This window comes from Anastrepha obliqua, chromosome 2 (genome assembly GCF_027943255.1).
Source record: "Anastrepha obliqua isolate idAnaObli1 chromosome 2, idAnaObli1_1.0, whole genome shotgun sequence".
NCBI lineage: Eukaryota > Metazoa > Arthropoda > Insecta > Diptera > Tephritidae > Anastrepha > Anastrepha obliqua.
The window spans coordinates 32,250,458-32,272,736 of NC_072893.1; the positions used below are offsets into that span (position 1 = coordinate 32,250,458).

The 22,279-nt window shown below is 38.6% G+C and overlaps 3 protein-coding genes across 3 annotated transcripts; all 3 read left to right on the plus strand.

The window, feature by feature from the left end:
• The first annotated feature begins 3,998 nt into the window (after nt 1–3,998).
• LOC129239090 (TPR-containing protein DDB_G0280363) lies at nt 3,999–5,974 on the plus strand. Its single transcript, XM_054874382.1, has 2 exons — nt 3,999–4,281; nt 4,409–5,974. Exons 1-2 carry the CDS (start codon nt 4,213–4,215, stop codon nt 5,843–5,845), a joined length of 1,506 nt encoding a protein of 501 aa, XP_054730357.1. The 5' UTR covers nt 3,999–4,212; the 3' UTR covers nt 5,846–5,974.
• A 6,033-nt stretch (nt 5,975–12,007) lies between these two features.
• On the plus strand, nt 12,008–13,263 carry LOC129239382 (chorion protein S36). The gene is made up of 2 exons (XM_054874846.1): nt 12,008–12,144; nt 12,311–13,263. Exons 1-2 carry the CDS (start codon nt 12,103–12,105, stop codon nt 13,145–13,147), a joined length of 879 nt encoding a protein of 292 aa, XP_054730821.1. The 5' UTR covers nt 12,008–12,102; the 3' UTR covers nt 13,148–13,263.
• A 5,835-nt stretch (nt 13,264–19,098) lies between these two features.
• Nucleotides 19,099–20,390, plus strand: LOC129239264 (chorion protein S38). The gene is made up of 2 exons (XM_054874632.1): nt 19,099–19,291; nt 19,398–20,390. Exons 1-2 carry the CDS (start codon nt 19,244–19,246, stop codon nt 20,220–20,222), a joined length of 873 nt encoding a protein of 290 aa, XP_054730607.1. The 5' UTR covers nt 19,099–19,243; the 3' UTR covers nt 20,223–20,390.
• Nucleotides 20,391–22,279: the final 1,889 nt, after the last annotated feature.

Consider the following 22,279-nt stretch of genomic DNA (forward strand, 5'->3'; position numbering starts at 1 on the left):
GCCCCAAAGAAAAAAGTCGCAAGGTGTTAAATCACAAGAACTCGGTGGTGAATTGTGATTACCTCTTCGAGAGATAACACGACCGGAAACTTTTCCCGTAAAAGATCAATGGTTTCGTTACTTTTGTGGCACGTAGCGCCGTCTTGTTGAAAATAAACGTTGTCCAGATCAATACCATCCAATTCGGGTCATAAAAAATCGTTAATCATCTCTCCATAGCGATAGATAGCACCTGTTATTGGAAAACCCTTTATATATATATTTTATTGGCTATGAGGTGAATAGGCTCTACTCCATACCAAGAGAAGCATCCCCAAATCTATATGTTGCCGCCTCTGTGCTTGACTGTGGTTTTGTTGTGAGCCGCGATAAGAACTCTTGTCCTTTAGGGCGTCTGACATTTCGCTCAGCATTATTTACAAGTAAATTTATTAGTGTTTCACCACTCCAAAGTATGTTATACCATTTTTTTATACTCTCTGATCCACACCATGACTTGTGCTTTTAAGCGAAACTTTCTTTCTTCCTCCAAATTTGCTTGTTTCAACAGAGGAACTTCACGAACTATTCTACCTGGTAGGTTCATATTGTACAATCGACGCCATACAGTTCTCACTGATACTATATTACATTATTGATTTCAGCTGCAATGACCTTGGGTGACTTAAAAGAATCCCTCCTGGCAAGAGTCATAATTAAATTTTCTGTAGTGATATTTTTCTTTTTGTCACCACGTCGTTCTGTGGATTAATTGGACTTTTGGGAGTTACAACAAAATTGTTTACCCGTCTAAGTGACTCAGTGATAAATTTGTACAATTTTTTTTGTTTGGCAACAAGCCACGCTCCTCAACTGTGCAATGCTGCGCGCGACCCATCTTTGAAAGAAATTCGTATTAATTATTGGTTGTTAAATTAACTGAAATTGACATTTTTGACATTTTAGACATTTTCTTTAACATCAAAAATGTCTGAACGTAATCGACGAAACCAAAATTGCACGTAATTAGCTGCTACAGAATCGGCACCATAAACACCATTCACAATTTCAGCGGTCTGACTTGCATTTTCGTCTTTATCAAAGAAAAACTGTTAAATGTATTTTCATTGACTTCCAGTGTAAAAACCCTAATAAACAAAGAACAGTAAAGGAATTTTTTTAGTGTAAATTATTTGATCGCTATTTTACGAGATATCGATCACTGCAGCCATCTGCCGAGAAAATAATGAATTTCTTTTTCCTCAAACTAATATGTATGTATGTACATATAACCTCCTACATTAAAAATTCTAAGAACCGTACGGATAATGAAAAGAAGTGCACAGTTAGAATTTTTGCAATAAACAATTTTATCATGCAGAATTTTAAGAGACAGAATTTTGAGTGCCGAATGTTGTATTATAAAAATTGTGTACCTATCCCGAATTAAAATGATTTAATTTTATTATTTATAGAAATCCAGGCGCCTTCATAAAAGGTGGTGGCAGTAGACCAACAACAATGTTCTGTACGTTTTCAAATAATGAATTCGCCTTGTTTCATTCTGAGCTGACAGCCACATGGACACGGCCAAAGAAAAAAAACAGATCAGCTGACCAGCCAACACCACCTTTAAAAGATTCGCCTTGTAGAAATCCATATTTTATAAATATAAAATAAAAAAATACAATTATTTTCTAAATCAAAATAAACACAAAATCGAGTTTTTGAGAAAAAATTTTTCAGCCAAGTGTTTTGGACTTATAAATTAAGAATAATAAATCTTGGAAAGAAAAAAATAAAATTTAGGACAATATTTTGGAGATTACAAAAAGAAAGTAGAAAATAATATAACCCTGACTTGCTTACCAATTCCAACTGTGTTTAATGTAACGGTATCTAGAAATGAAAATTATTATGAAATGAAATGGTGTATTTAATCAGTAACATCATATAATATGATTTGTTGTTTATAAATATAATTGAGTAAACAACTATAATTTTTCAATTCTACTCGCTTATAACGGGTGACCAATGACAGTTTTTCCAATTTTTAAGTTTCAACAATTTTCAATGTTACCAACGATATCTTCTTCTTCTTAATTGGCGCGATAACCGTTTACGCAATTTTGGCCGAGTTTAACAAAGTGCACTAGTCGTTTCTTTCTCGTGCTAACCACATGATCTTTCCCACGCAGAGAAGGCCTTGCTCTTCCTCTGCTACCACCAGCCGGTACCGCATCGAATACTTTCAGAGCCGCACCGTTTGTATCCATTCGGACGACATGACCCAGCCAACGTAGCCGCTGGATCTTTATTCGCTGCGCTATGTCTATGTCGTCGTAAAGCTCATACAGCTCATCGTTCCATCGTCTGCGATATTCGCTAAAGTGCAAAGCTGAAAAAATCTTGCGCAGAATCTTTCTCTCAAACACTCCAAGCGTCGCTTCATCGGATGTTGTCATCGTCCACACCTCTGCGCCATACGTTAGGACAGGCATGATGAGAGCCTTGTAAAGTGTTAGTTTTGTTCGTCAAGAGTGGACTTTACTACTCAATTGTCTAATTGGTCCAAAGTAGCACTTGTTGGCAAGAGAGATTCTACGTTGAATTTCAAGGCTGACATTGTTATCGGTGTTAATGCTTGTTCCCAAATAAAAGAAGTCTTTTACAACCTCGTAATCGGTACCGAAACCGATACGCGAGTGCGCCGACTGTTTGTTTGGTGGCAGGAGGTACTTCATTATACAGTTGTCAAAATATTTTGTAAGATTTGTCAACATTTCACACTGTTTGAACGACGCGAAACTAACAAAAAATATTATTTAAATACCAGTAAAAAAACTTCACATTCTCGAACGAGACCCATTTTTCAGCAATTAAAATATCTGTTATTGCAGCGAGTTCATTTCACAAACGTGCGACCAAGCATAAATGCACCCATAAAAATAGACGTCTGGCATGGCAGTACCATCGGGTCATATTTCTTTCGAAATGAAGAAGGAGATACCGTTTCTGTCATGGTCCTCAGTATAGGCCGATGTTAACTGGCTTTCTGACACCAGAGTTCGACAACACCGATATTTCTAAGCTGTGGTTTCAACAAAACGGCACTAATATAAATGTCATATAAGTAACGCAAAGGAGACATTTGACGACAGGGTCATCTCACGGCGAGCGCTCATAAATTGATCGCCACAATAAAAAAAAATAATAATTGCGCGTACACTCCTGTTAGGTGTTTGGCCGAGCTTCTCCTTCTATTTGCGATGTGCGTCTTGATATTTTTCTATAATTGGAGGAGCCACCTACAGTTTTAAGCCGACTCCGAACAGCAAATGGTTTTTTATGAGGAGATTTTTCATGGCAGAAATACACTCGGAGGTTTGCCATTGTCTGCCGAGGGGTAACCGCTATTAGAAAAAACTTTTTCTATCATTTTGCTGTTTCCTGCACGGATATTCAAAACTACGTACTTCCGAACGGTAGTTACGCATCAACCCATTCGGCTACGGCGGCCGCCACAATTATGTGTTTATTTTCTATGAGGCTATGTGAATTCTTTATTCTACGCTAACAAGTCACTCATTTTGGACATTCCAACATTCGAAACGCTATTGCCCTAATACATAGTAATTTAAAAATAAAACCAGAATTGATTTCATATCTACACCGTTACTGTTTTATTTAAATTTATTTCCAATCGTTCTTCTATGGTCACCCTATATAAATGTGCTTATATTCAAATTATTCATTGAATCTGCATACTGCGTACCTAAAAAATGACGCGGAAACTTTCATATTCTACCGACTCGTCAAATAAACACTTTTTTGCGAACAGTTAAACAAGCCAATGATGCACCACGCCGAAGGTCTTTGTGTCCAAATTTACGGAAGAATGAAAATGCTTGATTTACAAGCCAGAAATATTCAACAATTTAAAAACGTAAACAATTGTGACTATAAATTATAGCAACGCAACCCAAAACTCATCATAAGCACGTCTGCTTAGGTAAAATAAGATTAAATTAAAGAAAGCTAAGCCCAATAAATACGTAAACGTGGTGAAAAAACATTTTTCCTCCACCGCGCGTTGCTGCACTAAGACGCAAATCTATTCAGATATTTAAGACAATACTTGATAGCGATTTAGATCAGTCGGAAATATGAGATTGTACTGAGCGAAAATTATTGTTGTTGGGCTTTTCAATTCCGGCGAAAGAGAAAGCTAATATGACTGCCGTGCGATGGGAATGCGCGTGGTGGTACAGCATTGTTTTGGTGTTTCTGCTGGTGCGACATGTAAGTGTGTAATAACTAAAAATATGAAATATACTAAAATATCTAAATTTAAAAAAAAAAAATTATGTAATTGACAAAACACATAAAAAACAACACAACTTACCTGTCATAATGTTCTCAAATTCAGTCTGCCGCTTTGAATGTCACCACCGAGGAACCTTACTTTCTTGATGAGAAAAACAGTCAAGGTGAGAGGGCACTTACAACGCGTTTTTATACCTCCGGCGATGTGGATGAAACCTTTTGGCTGAAGCATCTGGGTGACGATTTCAAGAATGCCATACTCTTGCAGGTGGATGGGGAAGAGCGGAGCAATGGCGAAAATGGGTCCGCTTATAAAACACTAGAAGAATCCAGGAACAATCCAGTGCGAGAAAATGAAGTTCAATTGTCCGAAACTAATGATAAAACACTGGAAGAAAGCAATAAAAAGAAAGTGAAAGGGGATAACAATAAGGCACGAAAGTCGCGCCGAAGGCCGAGCCCCGAACAAATAATTGAGAAACCTGAAAGGTCAAAGAATGCCACAAAAATGGAAATGGGCCAAAACGCGCAAAATGCCACTTCAGATCAATTTTATAGTAGTCACGACCAGAGGAGTTACGAGGAAGCGCTAAAAAATATGCAATACCAAGAAAAACTGGAAAAGTATACGCGAGATCAAAATATCAATCTAAAAAACACACCGGATAACAGCAACGTAGCCATTAAAACCAATAATGCATTAGATAATAGTACGTTGACAATTGAGGGGAGGCCTGTGGTGGTAAGTTTGCCCGAGTCGAGCAAATTATTGGAATTGGAAACGAATGATACACCGGTTGTGGTGCCATCAATGATTTATCATAGTGACCATACACATATGGCGAACCAGGGCAGACAATATACAGATAATACACACACACAAACACAAGCAAACAAACGAACACAAATAAGCACACTTACAATGCAACATGAACCTGTAGAGGGCAAGACGCACTTAGACGAACGGGTAACCAGTACACAATACACTCAACGTTCATACGCACCGATGACGTACGAACATCAGCAACACTACCAACAACACGCACAACATACTCAAAATCAAGAGCACACCCAACAACACTTCCAACACACACAAAATCAACAACCACCACAACACCTACAACATACAGATTTCCACCAACAACAACAGGCACAATATCCAGTACAAGTGCAAACCGCACAATACCAACAAGCTCAATTATATGATCAGCCCATACAGCAGCAACAGCAACAACATCAAAACCAGGAATACTCATCGCCATACGTTTCTCCGAACTATTATAATAGCATCTCAGCTTCGCACCATAATCAGGGTGTCTATCCAGCCGCCATCAGTGAGGTTCCGATACATCAGCCCAACACGCTGGAGGACAACACCATTGATAAATTCAGTTATATGCTTTCTAAGCGATCGCCTGCGGTAGCAGCAGCAGCCCCTCGTGCTGAAAATGGCGTACCGCAAGTACAGCCGGATTCAATTAATCCAGAATATAATCGAGTGAGCCTTTCGAATCGAGAGCTGTACCAGGAGGGCTTGTGATGGTGCAGTAGTAAAGAATTAAGCTATTTATTGTAGTACTTTTTTAAGTTTTTAAGACTGAGCAAATAAGAGAATTAAATATAATAAAACACTGAATTATGCAATAAAAATGTGCATTAGCTAAAAATATGCGAGTAGTTCTGAAAAAAGAAAGCTAAGACTAAATTAACACTAAACGCCGGTGGTCAGCATATGGCTGCCATGGGGGTCGTAGACAGCCCGATATGCCTATCCTGTCTTAAGGATGACGACACTGCAGAGCATTTTCTCTGTAGCTGTCTGGCGTTTTCTAGAATCAGACTTAGGATATTGGGTTGCGATATACTGAGTATGGATAAAGTTCATACTCTTCCTCTTCCGGATCTCTTAAGATTCATCAATGAATCCAAGAGATTTGTGGAAGAGTGACCTCAAACTAATTTATTCGTCTTACCCCCCACTTTTTATCTTTCCTATCTCTATTCTTTCTACTGAAATCTATCCGGGTGTAGTACAATGGTCTCCTGACTGACTGAGTGTTTGGACTTGTCCAACCCCCCACAAATCTAATCTAATAACGACGACCTTAAAAAATCCATGTTTATCCATAGACAAAACAAGTTTGTTCGGCTGGTGTTAGTGAGCTCATGTCGTTCGAGCCAATTCCTTGGGAAGCGAAAGCTTCCAGCAAACTAACCAGAGCTAGCGCGCTGAAGTAATGCATTGCATGTTATTTGAGTTATTTGTTGGTACAACAGTTTCGAAAATGTTCGGAAGCCTTGGTTCGCACTGCTGCTGTCGAGACAATAATAAATAATTAAACACCTCATTTTAGTAGCGTCGGTCCGATGGTGATAGTAAGGAGTTTCCGACTCATTCGGCTGCGCATAAGAGTGTATCGATATGATGGGAAAGAACATTTGAAAAATAGATGTTTGTAGTAAAGCCATCCATCGGCAAAGGTGAATTCATAACCGAGTTTTTGCAACCTTGACCATCGGGCGGAGGCTAATGCAGTCAACTCTCGTTAATTCAAACTTGCGATATTTCGAACCTCTCTTTAATTTAAAGTTATCACTAGTCCCCTAGAAAATCTCTTTATATTTCGAATTATGTCCATACTTTTTTATGCACTCGAATTAGGTCCATACATGAATTCGAACGAAAAAATCATGGCTACGACGCGGTAATTCGAACTCATATGGTCAAACACTCGACAATGCAAATTTGCAAATTTTCTTGGTGTGTTAGTAAGAACTTTGAATTTTGGGACTCCCCTGAAAATACCTTTACTGTGCGTGGTTGCGTGTTATGCATAAAACAGAGGCACATTTCCACGCACGAATCCTTTTGTTGGTATACATATTAAAAATTTGTATTAAATATGAGTCCTAAAAAGTATAAAAGTTTGACGAGTGATCAAAAGAAAAAGCAAATAATTATGGATGATGAAGAACCATCAATGATACCAGTAGTTAACATCAGCGCCGTGAGTTTTTCTGACTATGTTCAAGTGGATGAAGTTGTTGCTGTCGCAGGATCACTAACCGATGGCGAAATTTTATGCGACAGATACGAATGAACGACAGCAACGATGAAGACGATACATCAGAAGCTTTGGCAGAGGTGTCAGTTAAGGTAGCAAAAGTCTCAGTCGATAACTTACAAAGCTTTTGTCTACAAAAGGAAACTGATGAAACTCATCAGAATATCTGTGGCATTTAAAGATTGATTTTTTAGCTATTATCTTTTTAAACAGTTGGTTTAAACAGCTAACGCACGTTTCGTGTTTTGTTTCACTATCAAACATCTTCAGTTTGGTCTATAATTTAACCATGAATCGCCTTACAAACGAACAACGCTTGCAAATCATTGAATTCTTTATAAAAATGCGTGTTCTGCAAAAGAAAGTTTAAGATCCACTTTTTTATCGAAAAATTGTGTTCAGCGACGAAGCTAATTTTTGGATTTTTTATCGAAAAATTGTGTTCAGCGACGAAGCTCATTTTTGGATCAATGGGTGCCTAAATAAGCAGAATTGTCGATTTTGGAGTGAAGATCAGCCAGAATTGTAACGTAACTGTGAATGGTGAGCGCTACCGTGAAATGATATCCAACTTTTTTTTACCCAAAAAAAAAGAGCTTGACTTGCATGGCATGTGGTTTAAGCAAGACGGTGCCACATGCCACACAGCACGCGTAACAATGGCCTTGTTGAGAGGCGAGTTCGGTGAACATTTTATTTCACTTCGGGACCTGTCAATTAGCCACCCAGATAGTGCGATTTAACGCCTTTAGATTATTTTTTGTGGGGCTATGTTAAGTCTCATGTCTATTCAGACAAGCCTGTTTCAATTAACGCATTGGAAGACAACATTAAATCATTTATATGTGAGATACCGGCCGAAACATTGGAAAGAGTATGCCAAAATTGGACTAAGCGGATGGACCATTTGAAGCGCAGTCGCGGTCAACATTTGCATGAAATAATTTCAAACATTTAATTATATGGACTGCACTATCGATTTAAAATTTCATGCATTTTTCTGAATTTTACGTGTGTTTTTGAAAAACTTTCCTATAGCTCTTAAAAAATCATGCCCTTAGTGGCTAATCTTTTAATTAAAAACAGAAAAATGTTTTTATCGATGGTAATGGAAGTGTATTTTAGACAAAAATCTCGTTCAAAAGATGATCTACGAAAATGATCCAAACCACATATCTCGTTTAACAAAGCTGATAAGAAAATATGTAACGCAATGCTTTGTTTGCTCAAATTTCTTACTACCTCGTATATGAAGCCCTGCGAAAACACGCGACTACTAAGGGATCCAAAATAAAATAGGTTCATAAATCTTAACTTCAGATATGCAGATTGGCACTAAAGTGGGGGAAAAACCATGTACAGTAAGAGAAGAGGTCTACCACAGTCTAGCACCGGCTGCGGTGTGTAAATTATCTGCATGTTTCCAACTGGCGTTCTGCCGTACTGGGTACCTCAACCTACTCCATTATAAACATTACTAAAGATCTAAATGGTATGCCTATGGGGTACTACTCGTAATTGAAATGTACTACCGCCTCTTTCAGCTTCAGGCAATGAAAAACTAAGTAACTCTGGGTTAGATCTGGCAAGATATAGTTCATCTATTACTTTTCCAGGACAGAAATCTACGGATATTTATTAAAATATATACATAATTTGAGTGAACATATTAATTTGCGGAACCCTGGTCGAGCTTAATGGAAATAAAAAAGAAGGACCCATAAAAATTGGATTCGGTTAAAAAACTTTTAGTTTCTATTATTATAGTTTTTATTCTTTAACAATTGAAAACAAAGTTTTCGAAAATCAATATACCACAAAAAAAGATGGCTACGCTTTGAAAAGGTAAGCCGCAGGTTGTGGTAGTAGTAGCGATTCTTTATTAATTTATAAATATTGCATCTTACATTTCAATAATTTATACAATAACTCATTTAAATATATAAATACATAAAGAAAGAAATAATGAATTCATGGCAATAACAATGCACAGACAGCTCAAAAATTAATAAAAAATCAAACTCTGCAATAAGAAATTCTCTATAGCGTAAAGCTGAGTATATAAAGCAAGTTAGTCTTTTCCAATTGTGGCCATTAAGTATATACATTACTTCTGCTTTATTTAGCTTCGCTGCGTTTAGGTATCTTATTCTGATCTCCTTCAGTACTGGACATCTTTCTAAGAAGTGCTGCATATCTTCTGCTTCGTTTAAATTGCAGAGGGTGCGTATTTTCTGGGTGTTTCCATACGTGGTTGCATTTAGCTTTAGTAAACTACATTTTGCTTCGAAAAATGTTGTAATGTCCCCTAGTCGCATATTTTCTTTAATATATGATTTCCCTTTTGAGAAGTCTAAATGTTTATAAATTCGAGATTGAGATCTTTTATTTTCATTTTGGGAAGAAGTTGCACACAGCGACTTTGCCAGTCTGTAACGGTGATGTTTTTTTCAAACTTCAGACCGAACACCATTTCTATGTCGTTCAGATGCTTTAGCCAAAACACATTTTTACTTAAGATGCCTTGTGTAACTTTATGTGGGAGTCTGTTGCAATTGTATTTATAAATGGTTTTCCAGATATACTTAATGTGTAGCTCTAAAGAATAAATGTGGCAATCTTCTAAATTAGTTTCTAGTGCTATTGCATAATTCGGAGTGAAGTCGGGTAGTTTCAGTATTCTTTTGATGAAGCAAGCGAGCTTGGCAGGCTGAGATAGGCTGCAGATGGACTAAACTGATGTTACCTGTCATGTCCGATCGACTGTCGCAAACCCGCTTGTCATTAAGCAGAAGGGAGTGCAGACAGCTGGTTGGACTGTTGACGGGCCTCTTTCTGTGGGCGAAGCACATGGAAAAGGTAGGCATCTCAGGCAGTGTACTCTGCCAAGCTTGTGAAGAGGAGGATGAGACGGCGGACCACTTCCTGTACGTCTGTCTCGCTTTCGCTCGAATCAGGTTTGAGGTCTTTGACACTGATGTGTTAAGAAGCGACCACCTTGGCTCCTTGGCACCACAAGATCTACTCAGATTTCTTCGGAGATCGGGTACATTTAAAGAAAATTAAAAGTTGTTCCGAAAAAAAAACGTTGAAGTTTACTCACTTCATCATCGCTCTGCATACCGCTTGGAATAGATTCCATTTTGATTCTACTGAAATGAATGGCTTCGCTAAAAAATCGTTCCTTGTGCAATTAATACTAGCTTTCGCTGAAGTATTTCTGGCTTCTAAGTGCCTGCCAAATGCCATTTTGGGTGTGAGAATGACACCAAAGTATTTATATTCTGTCACCAATTTAATTTCTTCACCTTGGTACCATCATTTTTCTACCTGGGAAAGTCGCCCACTTCTTCTAAAGACCATCGTGTCCGATTTATTTGGGTTTACTTCCATATTCCATTCAGCGCAGTATTTCTCCAGGTTATTAATCATGGATTGCATGACCTTAGGGTTATTCGCCAGGAAAACAATATTATCGGCATAAAGAAGACGTATATTCATGCCCTCAACCGATAGTCCACCTTCCAAATAGTCGTGCAAATCATTTAGCTATGAACTGAACTGAACAATAATGGGGACAACAGACTTCCAGACACCAGTGCAAATTTCAAAATAGTCGGATACTTCTTTTCCCGTCCAAACCGCAGATCTAGTATTCTCGTAGATGCTTTCTAACAGGTTCGTTATTTTGCTAGATGTTCCCATCTGTCGAAGTTTATAAATCAACGGTCTCCTCGGCACCCTGTCAAACGCAGGTAAGGCGTAAGGCGCAGGTATTTATATTTCAAAAATAGTTTGTTATAGTAAAAGTGAAACCCATTTAAGTAGGTCGGACACCAAACCACGCATAATTTTGCTAAAAATGCAAAGTTTTAGTTAGAAAGAAAGTTCATCCATCTATGTACGATATTTTTACATGTAATCAGCAACATAAAAAAATGAATAACTGGCGCGCACACTTCTGCTAGGTATTCGAGCGCACTCCGCCTCCGTGCGTCTTGATGTTGTTCCACAAATGGAGGGACCTATAGTTTTAGGCCGACTCCGAATGGCAAATGGTTTTTTATGAGTAGCTTTTTCATGGCAGAAATACACTCGTAGGTTTGCCATTGTCTGCCGAGGGGCGACCGCTATTGGAAACAACTTTTTCAATCATTTTGCTGTTTTATGCACGAAGATTCGAATCTACGCATTCCCGAATGGTAATCACGCACCAATCCATTCGGCTACGACGGCCGCTAAACATACAACTTGAAAATTGAAGAACAATATTGAAGGATTGGTGTCACAAATGTTACTCGTAAATTTTCTATGTCAACTCACAAAGTTCGCCGATGAACCCATATGCATTCTAACTCTCTTCGTATACGATCGCATTTGGCGGAAGCTAAGCCATCGTTGGTGCTGAGCGACAAACGCCATTGCACCGTTTACGAAATCACCTCTTTCCCTTTCGCATTGATAGCAATCTATTGCCAGTGCTATAGAAAGAACGTACCGCTGGCAAATTAACCACCACTTCCATCCAGTTATCGCGTGCCACACAACTAATATCCGATAAACTATAAGTTCTTTTCGATCGCATTACTCGTATTTCTTGTATAAATCACGTACAGCAAACTGAGTGCACTTCTCATATATAAAAGCTTCAATTATATCACCGGTACAAGTAGTATTACGACACACTGCAGTGAACAGTCCATCGGCATAAACAGATCAAAGAGGTCATACAATGAACTGTTTCCTATTCACACTTTTCATCGTTGCCGCACCGGTACGTGAGCAAAAATTACAAACACACACGCCTCAATAAAAATATAAAGAATCGAAAAAAAAATGAAACTGATGAAAATGAGTGCACACACACACATATAAATACTCGACATTCATGCGTGAACTATTGGTAATAACCGTATTTGTTTTTCTATTTTCTTATAAAGCTTACGTCGGCATCGTATGGCTCAGCTCCCAGTGGTGGTGCGTCCTATATATCCGCTGCTTCATCCAGCGGTCTCGACGAACTAGTGCAAGCTGCTGCCGGTGGAGCTCATCAGTCTGGAGGATCCATCACACCTGCCAATGCTGAAATTCCAATTTCACACGCCGAAGCGTCGCGGCTTAGCCAGGTGCAAGCTCAATTGCATGCGCTTAACAACAACCCCGTCTACCGTAATTTGAAGAACTCTGATGCCATTGCAGAATCTTTGGCTGAGTCCAATTTGGCCTCGAACATTCGTCAGGGTAAAATCAACATTGTTGCACCAAATGTAGTCGATCAGGGCGTTTATCGTTCACTTTTGGTGCCTTATGGCCAAAACAATCATCAAGTGATCGCCACTCAGCCCTTGCCACCAATCATTGTCAACCAGCCAGCGCTGCCTCCCACTCAAATTGGTGGTGGACCAGCCGCTGTTGTTAAAGCCGCTCCAGTCATCTACAAGATCAAACCATCGGTGATCTATCAACAAGAAGTAATCAACAAGGTGCCCACACCACTTAGCTTGAACCCAGTTTACGTAAAAGTTTACAAACCAGGCAAGAAGGTCGATGCTCCACTTGTGCCCGGTGTACAGCAAACTTATAATGCTGGCCCATCATACTCGGCACCTGCTCCATCTTATGAGTCTGCACCAGCACCAGCTGCCTCTGCATCTTCCTATGGCGGTGAGGCATCATATGGTGGTGATAGCTCTTATGACGCTCCTCCAGCTGCATCTTATAACGCCGCGCCTGCGCCTAGCAGCGGCTACGGAAGCGCTCCACCAGCAGGCTATTAAATCTAGCGTAAGGCAACATAAGCGTTGTTTGGTATTCTTTTCAATCAACATTTTTTTTTACATGTTTTATATGTCCTATTCGGCAATGAAAGAATAAAAACCAAATTTTCTAAGAAGAGTTTTTGTTTTTTTACCTACGTTAACCATTTTACAATCAAAACGAAGGCTTTGGCATGTGATCTATGGCGGGTTACTTTTTTGTAATATACTCGAAACAAAGTTCAAAGTGAACTGAGTGTTAAATTGGTGAGATCGTGTGACGTCTAATTCGTACGTCATAAATAAAGAAATATGCAAAAATAAGTCAACGGCAGAGTGAATTGATATTCAATATTTAATTTTTGCTGTAAATTTAAAGAAAGTGTGAATTATCGAATTCATAATAGACTTAATTCGCTGTCTCTATGTGCGATGCGGCTGCCAAACCTAAACCTAACTCAAGCTGTATATGTCTAATGCCAACACGGTTTTTAATAGAAAGTCGAGCAAGCTTATTTTTGGGGGAGGTATTTTCTTTCTTTTTATTTAGATTTTTCTACATTTTGTATGTATGTGTATATATAATTGGCGCTTACATCCTTTATTGGGCGTTTGGTCGAGCTCCTTCTCCTATTTGTAGTGTGCGTCTTGATGTTGCTCTTCAAATGGAGGGACCTACAGTTTCATGCAACCTCCGAATGGCAGACAGTTTTTTTTATAAGCAGCTTTTTCAACTCAGAAATACACTCGGAGGTTTGCCATTGCCTGCAACAAAGTATTATTTTATATCACAGTGGGTTGCGAACCCGGGTCCTCCCGAATGATAGTCATGTACAAGGCATTCGACTATGACGATCGCCATTTTTTACTCTCTTCAATTTTTGACAAGCACCTGCTTAGCACAAATATCGTTATAAAGTTATCAGATTAATTTAAGGCAACTTTTAATAAAATAAAAATTAAATAAAATAAAAATGCAAAAATATTGCACACAAAAAAAATTTTGTTTTATCTATTTTCTATGCTAAAGATATATCAAACGGAATACCAAATTTGGTGCCTTCATTATAACCGCCACTCAACGAATAGAAATATAAATAAAAAATAATAGCTATTCTTGAATATCCTGGTTCAAGCGCATATTTTATACATAAACACATATGGATATACCAAAAAGCCTATCTAGTCAGTATTTTACGTTAAAACGTTTTTGTTTCAACCTCTCAGTTCCGGGACAGATTGATACGTTGTTTTCCTTTCGACGAATCTGAGGTAACCCTTGAAAAAAAAATGGCGCGTACACTTCTGTTAAGTGTTTGGCCGAGCTCCTCCTACTATTTGTGGCGTGCGTTTTGATGTTTTTCTACAATTGGAGGAACCACCTACAGTTTTAAGCCGACTCCGAACGGCAAATGGTGTTTTGATGAGGGAACCCTTGGAAACTACAAATTTCTCGAAACCGAAAAATTAACCTTACTTGATTTTCAAAGGCGTCTGAATATTATCAGTTATTCATTTTTTTAACTAAAAATTGGCGCAAAATTACGTATTATCGCCATCCGATCTGAAAATGAAGGAAAAATTTTATAAAACCATTTGTCAATTTCTCAGCACAGTTATTCTCCTGATATTAAAAACTCATCAATTTATTTCATAAATATTTTAAACTTTTAACCAAGCGTTAGTGACTGCTACCTAACGACTTCTCCAAATTTCCAAACTTTAAACGCGTTTTTTCTCAAAACACATTTTCTGAAATTGGCACGCAGCATAACTCAAACAATTTTAAATATTTTTAATCAGGTTTTTCACTACGTCTGTATAATAACCTTCTTAAGAGAAGAGCGTAGGGGATTTTCGATAGATTAATTTAAACGATTGTTATAATTATTTAAGTGCCGTTTTTTTAGTCCAAAATAGAGTTTTTTCCTTCAAATGCTTGCTAATTCCACAAAAAAAAATATTTTTTAAGTCCCCTACGTGTTTCTCTAGCTATTCTTATCTAGATTAAGAAAAAAAATGTTTCTTTGTTCCAGATTAAAATTTGCACCCTCTGTGCTGCGTGCCGCGGAGCTCCTTCAAGAGAAACCACATTACAAAAATGTCTCCAATGCCGCCATTTTGTAAAATTTTTCGATCAAACTTTGTAGTTTTGTATTTTAGTATATAAGTAATAACTTTCCAAATCAGAGTGATTGTTTTCCCTTTCCTTCTATACAAAAAAATTCTTTAAAAATCGTTTTTATTTTACGCGTGTACAGTGGTGTTACCCCTTAAAGTATAATATCTTAAAAATATTGTGTGAAAATTTGAAGTGAATCCGACAAATACATTTCGAGTTTTTCAACAATTAACAAAGGGCGCTCGGGAGCTCCGGATATCGGTAGCAAAACTTTAAATACGTTTTTCTCAAAACTATGGTTTTAGAAATTTTTTTTGTTTTGAAATTTTGCTAAAGATGCCTAGCCCCATAAGTTTTTTTTTGTCAGATTGATGCGTGATTTTGAACAGAAGATAAGGAGGGAATATTTAGCCTGAATATCCGTTTATAAGGAACCCCATTTTGTCAAGGCAAAGATTGCGGTTCTGGTACACCTACAAAAATGCAATAAAAAGCCTGTTGTCAGTTCATTAACTATTTGACTCACTCCAGCCTGTTTAAAATGTCGAAAATATAAAATGTTCAGCTCTCTTTACCTTTATCTTTTAGAGAATTATTCGATTTCAACGCGGCCATAAAAGCAATAGTTAGATGAGGAAAGGGGACTATTTACAGTGTCGCGTCAAAGTAAATTTCATTTATGTATGGGAAGCGATCTGAATGGTGACAAAAAATGCTAAACAGAAGATAGAAGACAATCGACGGCTCATTATCTGATTCTGACTGCGTGCAAGCGAATAGGGATAAAGACAGCCGGTGAGAACATTTCTTCTGACAGACAATGGCAAAAATATTGAATTTTATAATTTTCAATGCCATGCTACGGAAAACTGCATTTAAATTTAAAATGTGCACAGAAGTATATTAACCCCTTGCCGTGTCATTTAGCTCGACGAAACTCGGGGCCCAAGTATTACGCGTCAACGCGTGGTAAACGGGGCAGAATAATATTTATAAACTTCTTTATAGCTGCAATTATGAGACTCGTGACTAACTCTTGTGGACTAACTCAGATAGATACCAACATTCAATCACGACCCAGGCTTGTGATGTTTATGTTTGACACGACTATCTGTACACGACCTAGGCTGGTGATATTTATGTTTGGCTCGACGATCTATCGACGAGCCTGGCTCGGCATATTCATGTTTGGACCAAAATTTTCATCACGAATCAAACTTGTTAAAGCACGGCAAGGGTTAAAACCAGAATAAGGTTTTTAAAATGCAAAATATTGAAAACTAAATAAACTTAAATTATAGTAATGATTATTATAAAGAAGAATGTCTTTAAAATAAAATAATTATAGAATAAATAAATCTGTCACAGTACCATCTGTTCTGTAAACGGAAGTATAAGAGCATGCTCCATTTCGAAAATTTTGATCTCTAATTCGAGTCCGAACAATTTTTTTCGGTTTCGAAAGAGTTACTTCTTATTCCGAACAGAAAAAAAACGAAAATCAAGAGGGAGTACATGGCACTGCACTGACATTTTTCAACTTATGTTTTTGGAACCTTCGAAAAATAAACCATTTTTCTGACAGCTAAACTTTTCACAAATAAAACTCATAACCACGCAATATTCAAGTAAACTAAATTTGCTGATATTAATAAAATTGCAACATCATTCACCGAATCGCAAAAAAGTACAACCGCAAACTTCGCACTTTGCGGATGACGGCTCACTGATCTAAATAGGATTTGATCGGGGACCTCATCAATAGCATCAGCAAGTTACTTCACTTGAATGTTGTCGTACAAGGAGACTGTAAGCTGTACATCTTCAGTGGCCACGTGAAACTGAAAGATAATACATTACCAGGTTTGGCCAAATGAAGCAAAATTGTGAAAGTAACTTGGCTGGCACGTCACAAGGGATTCGACAGCAGCATTATGCCCGCTCATTTCACACGTATTTATACACTCTTCCAATTAGACGTTGTTCAGACGGCGACGAAATGAAATGAATAATGGTTACGTAGCTACGATGAAAAGACGCTTGAAGTGTTTGAGAGAAAGATTCTGCTGCGGAAGGTTTCGGTACGGAAAATGCGGTACCAGTTGGTGGTAGTAGAGGAGGAGGAAGGCCTCCTCTGCGTTGGAAAGATCAGGTGGAAAAGGATTTGGCTGCACTTGGTGTGTCCAATTGGCGCCGATTAGCACGAGAGAAACGACTGGCGCGCTTCGTTAAACTCGGACAAAATCGCGTAAACGGTTTTCGCGTCAATTAAGAAGAAGAGATTTTGTTCGTGTATCACCAACATAATCTTAGTTTTTTCGTAAACGAAGCGCTGTCATTATCCCATTTACGTTAGCAAATCAGCTGATTCCATCAAAATCGCTGAGATTTGGTTATAACGATCGGGTGTTGGCTACATCTTCATTCTGTACATCGTAGGTGAAACACTGGAGAATCTTCTATGCTACCTTCCAGCCCTCTCGAAAACTAGACAATGCTAGCTGGGTGCTCTCAGTTGTGAAAGACTAGAATCTATGTCTCAACTGGAGCTTGAGCGACTCCTAAAATTCACGAGCAGTGCGCGCAATTTGGGACAGAATGTTAACCCTGGGAAACCGCTGTTCGAGAGTCTCGAACAACTGTCTGGCTTAAATATCAACATCCTAATAAGGTTCACAGACTGGATATAGTCATGCTGGTAAACAAGTTGGTAACGAGGATGTGGCAACAAAATGGTGCGGAAGCGCTAGTTGGATGCTGGATGAATCACCACTCTAACCAACGCGCATTTTGAGTGATGCATATTTTCGCTAAAAAAAAGGACTCTGATCTGGTATCCCTATGGACCAAAATGGTCTCTGCGAAGCTTCGGTCACCCAGTATAACCTAACCTAACGTGAAAACGGCGTTACACTGAACACATTTACATGCTAAATATTGTAGCAGCCCAAACTATTTATTCCTATGATACATAGGGGAATCCCAAATGACATCCACTACTTGCCCTCTTAAACCTACTCATCTAATGCCTCTTTCCCTTGATCACGTGACCAGTTCATTCTTATATAGTTTGCAAAAGATGACACCAGATTGTTTATTTTTTTACTGAATATGCACTAAAATCGTAACTTGTGCTTGGAGCAAGTAATAATCGAATAAGAATATTGCAATGAATTACATTCGATCTTTTTTTTTCTCTGCATACATGAGCTTCGTTCCTGATTCTGGGTAAATTATGTGTTTTGAGTCTATTTAGTTGTGTATGAAGAGATTTTAGAGTACGAAAATATCAGAAAAGAATGCAGCGAGGCAGTAAGTATCGGAAAAGTATACAACAATAGGTCCGATTTCACTGGTGGACCACTCTTGCGTGGAAGGAATGAATTTGCCCCTAGGAAATTTTCCATACGTACGTATTATCTTATGTATAGCATGTATGTATATGTATTTCATCTACATAGTATCTATGAAATCCCTATCACATGTCTGACATGTGAGTAATCTGTTACAAATATCTTTATTTAGCGACTTGTATCCTGAAATAAGAAATTATCGTATTAATTACACGGAAATGAATATTTCCTCCATAATCTCATATCCGCCAAGGTGGGAGCCAGGTTTGCGAGAGCTGCCGGCTGAAGTGAGCCAATCAGCTAATGTGCTAGAATATCAATACCGAGTGATATCGCTGCGATAAGCATGTCGAATGAATATCAACAACAGAAAATCGCGACAATAATTTTGAAAAGACTACACAGCGTCGGTTGGCGCGCTGAACTGCCGCACAAATGTCACGTAATTGAATGTGCAATACGCTTTAATGTCACCAAAGCATATTTAAACAAATCATGCTGACCAATTGGCCACAGTCAGCTAACGGTGCTCTTGCCTTGAGAACACAAAAACATATCAAAACAAGAGATATTCAACGCAAGGCGTGAACAAGTTCCGCAATCCATAGCAACATCATCCCCCAGTACACGACTAGCGACATAATGAACCGCTTTCAACACCTGCTTTACGTGTGGTCCATCGCATTGATTGTACGTACCGCACCCAATTACGCACACCACACGAAGATTTTCGAAATCGAATCAATTTATGTCAACTTGCTAACATTTTCTCCCATTCTTTTTTCTCCAAATACAGGCGTGCAGCACCACAGCCTATGCTTCGTATGGATCACAAGGACTATCTGGTGGTTATGGTGGTGGTGGCGGCGGTGGCGGCAGTGGCGGCAGTGGTGGCATAAGCGGTAGTGGCGGCATTGGCGCCATTGGCGGCAGTGGCGGCAGTGGCAGCAATGGTGATACGCTCAGTGGCATCATCCAAGGCATCGGCGGATCTGGTGCTATTGAAGGTGATGGGAATGGTGTACCATCTCCCTGCGGTAAAGTCCATCCTTCCCAAAACATCCCTTACTCCTTAGGACAACGTGCCAGTGTCAGCTCATCTATTACGTATCCACAAAACAAGGGTGAAATACTTATCCATCGCCCTGCCGCTATTATCGTGAAACGACCACCTACTAAAGTCTTGGTCAATCATCCCCCACTAGTTGTGAAACCTGCACCAGTTGTCTTGCACAAACCTCCAGCAGTAGTGTTGCGCAAGGTCTACGTTAAGCATCACCCACGTCCAGTTAAGGTGGAGCCTGTCTATGTGAACGTTGTCAAACCACCAGCAGAAAAATATTTCGTTAACGAGAAGCAACAAGCTGCTTATAATAGCGGTTACGGTGGCGCAGCTGGTGCCAGTGGTGCTGCAAATAACGCGAACGCCGAAGCTGAAGCCGCTGGATACCAGCTATTGCAGGGATCTGGATTGTCTGCTTTGGCTAATATTGCTACTTCATCGAAAAACGGATATGAAAGCAATCCAAGCAGTTACGCCGCTGGTGGTGGTGAGCAAGGTGGATACAGCGGTGGTGGCTCCGCTCAGGGTGGCTATGCTCCATCAGCTTCACAATACTAAGATTTCTATTTGATAGAAATTTTGCTCTGAAATAATTTACCTCTGGCTTAGGGTAAAAAACTAAGCCATTGGGAAATCAATCTAACTACAGATTGAAAGGTTATGAACCTAAAACTTTTTTATACTACACCAAAGAGTGTCAATAAAACTTCTTTATAAAAAACTGAATATTTCTAGCTCATATAATTTGACTGGTTAGGTTAGGTAGAAGTTATCAGCAGCACTTAATCACCTTCAAATATACATTTTGAAATATTGTCATATCCTAATTCTCATATTCTCTCAATCCGGTCTGAAGCCTTTGTTACCCTCTCGTATAAGTTCTCAATACAGTATTCTCAAGAATATTTCCACCTGAGTAATACGATGTGCAGAATATAGAGGTGTATCCAACATCAGAACGTTTACCGACTCTCAGTAATTTTGGAGCAATCAGCTGTATTGCTGACACAACCGGGGTCATGACAGCGGTCTGTTTACGAAAAAAACTGAAATTGTGTTGGTGATATATGAACAAAATCAACGCAACCATCGTTCAAGTTACTTTGACACTGTCTGAACATCGACTCATTGGATGGGTGTGTGAATACGTGTGAAATGAACCGACAGAATTCTGCTGCTGAATCACAATTTTGCTTCGAATGGCCAAACCTTGTAATCCATCATCTTTGCCTGAGTGCTAATTCATCATCTATCTCATCACAGCTACTCATGACCAATTCGAGCTCCACGTCCCTAGGCATTGTCTTACGCCCCTAAGTTGACTAAACTAAGGGTACCCTTTAATATTCCTACTATTTGTGAGTTTGGTTGAAAGATGTCGGGACTAAGGGTTTTCTAAAATATCACTGAAAATTCAGCAATCTAATGCGATCGTTTTAAATGAATTCAATTTTACGTTGCCTTTAACTGTTCTGAGTTGTCTGGTAGTATTATAGAAGCAGTAGTTATAACATGAAAGAGACTTTTCACACTTTTAGGCATCACGAAGGCGATTAAGTTATAAGGTCATTTTAACTTTTTTCATTACGATCAAGTTTTCGAAAATATTGTAGTCATGATATATTGTCTGTATTGGAGGGATATATGGTAATAAATCAATCATGTCTGTACATTTTTCGAATGTGATGTGTCTGGAATGATTATATAAACGTGTTATATATTTCCAAAGATCTGTGGCCTACCCCGTGAGAGTAATAAATTTAGTGATTTGAAATCCTCATTCTCACTAAATGAAGTTTTATAAAACATTGTAAATGGTTTGCTTTTTAAAACCCTTATCCAACATATCTTCAATCAATTTAAATACTTCTTCGCCATTGATGTTTTTTCGCTTTCTTAGAACTGCATCTTCTAAGAAACAAAAACATTCTTTTATATATTTTCGGCATTGTTTGTAGGGACAAACAATAAATCTTTTTTACTTATTGGAGGTACTCTCGATACTTCCAAAATCTGTATCATTTGGTAGATAAGAGTGCCCAGAATATAATAATTTATGGTTGATGATTTCTACGCCGTTCTTGGGGGTATAAACAACTTTAAACCATATTAAAGCCAATTTCATTCCATTTTGTCCAGTGCACATGGCGCTGTAAGCTTGACAATGAAAAAATTATCGGCCCGATGGGTGCCGCGATTGCTCACAATCAACAACAAGCGGATGCGGCTGTTAACTTCGAAGCAGTGTTTGTAGCAATTTAAGCGAGATCCGAAGGAATTTTTACACACCAGAAACTAAGCAACAATCAAAACAATGGATTTCTTACGGTGAATCTGCTCCAAAGAAGGCGAAGACATCGGCCGGAAAGGTCCATGGCACCGATTTTTTAAGAAACGATTTAAAAAAAAAAAGGAAGAATGGTTACTGATCAATACTACAGTGAGTTATTGGACCTTTTTTATAAAAAATCGAAGGAGACACGGCCGCATTTGGCGCAAAAGAAGCACCAGCATCCAGTATTGAATTTCGTTATGAATTACTACCGCACTCCCCGTATTCACTCGATCTGGCTCTCTGCGACTTCTTCGTGTTCCCTAACATGAAGAAATGGCTC

Excerpts from the sequence above, each read along its gene's own strand:
- LOC129239090 (XM_054874382.1), top strand. The coding sequence starts at position 4,213 with ATGACTGCCGTGCGATGGGAATGCGCGTGGTGGTACAGCATTGTTTTG. Across the intron at positions 4,282-4,408 it reads TGTTTCTGCTGGTGCGACAT|TCTGCCGCTTTGAATGTCAC; the intron begins GTAAGTGTGTAA and ends TCTCAAATTCAG.
- LOC129239382 (XM_054874846.1), top strand. The coding sequence starts at position 12,103 with ATGAACTGTTTCCTATTCACACTTTTCATCGTTGCCGCACCG. Across the intron at positions 12,145-12,310 it reads TTTTCATCGTTGCCGCACCG|CTTACGTCGGCATCGTATGG; the intron begins GTACGTGAGCAA and ends TTTCTTATAAAG.
- LOC129239264 (XM_054874632.1), top strand. The coding sequence starts at position 19,244 with ATGAACCGCTTTCAACACCTGCTTTACGTGTGGTCCATCGCATTGATT. Across the intron at positions 19,292-19,397 it reads TGTGGTCCATCGCATTGATT|GCGTGCAGCACCACAGCCTA; the intron begins GTACGTACCGCA and ends CTCCAAATACAG.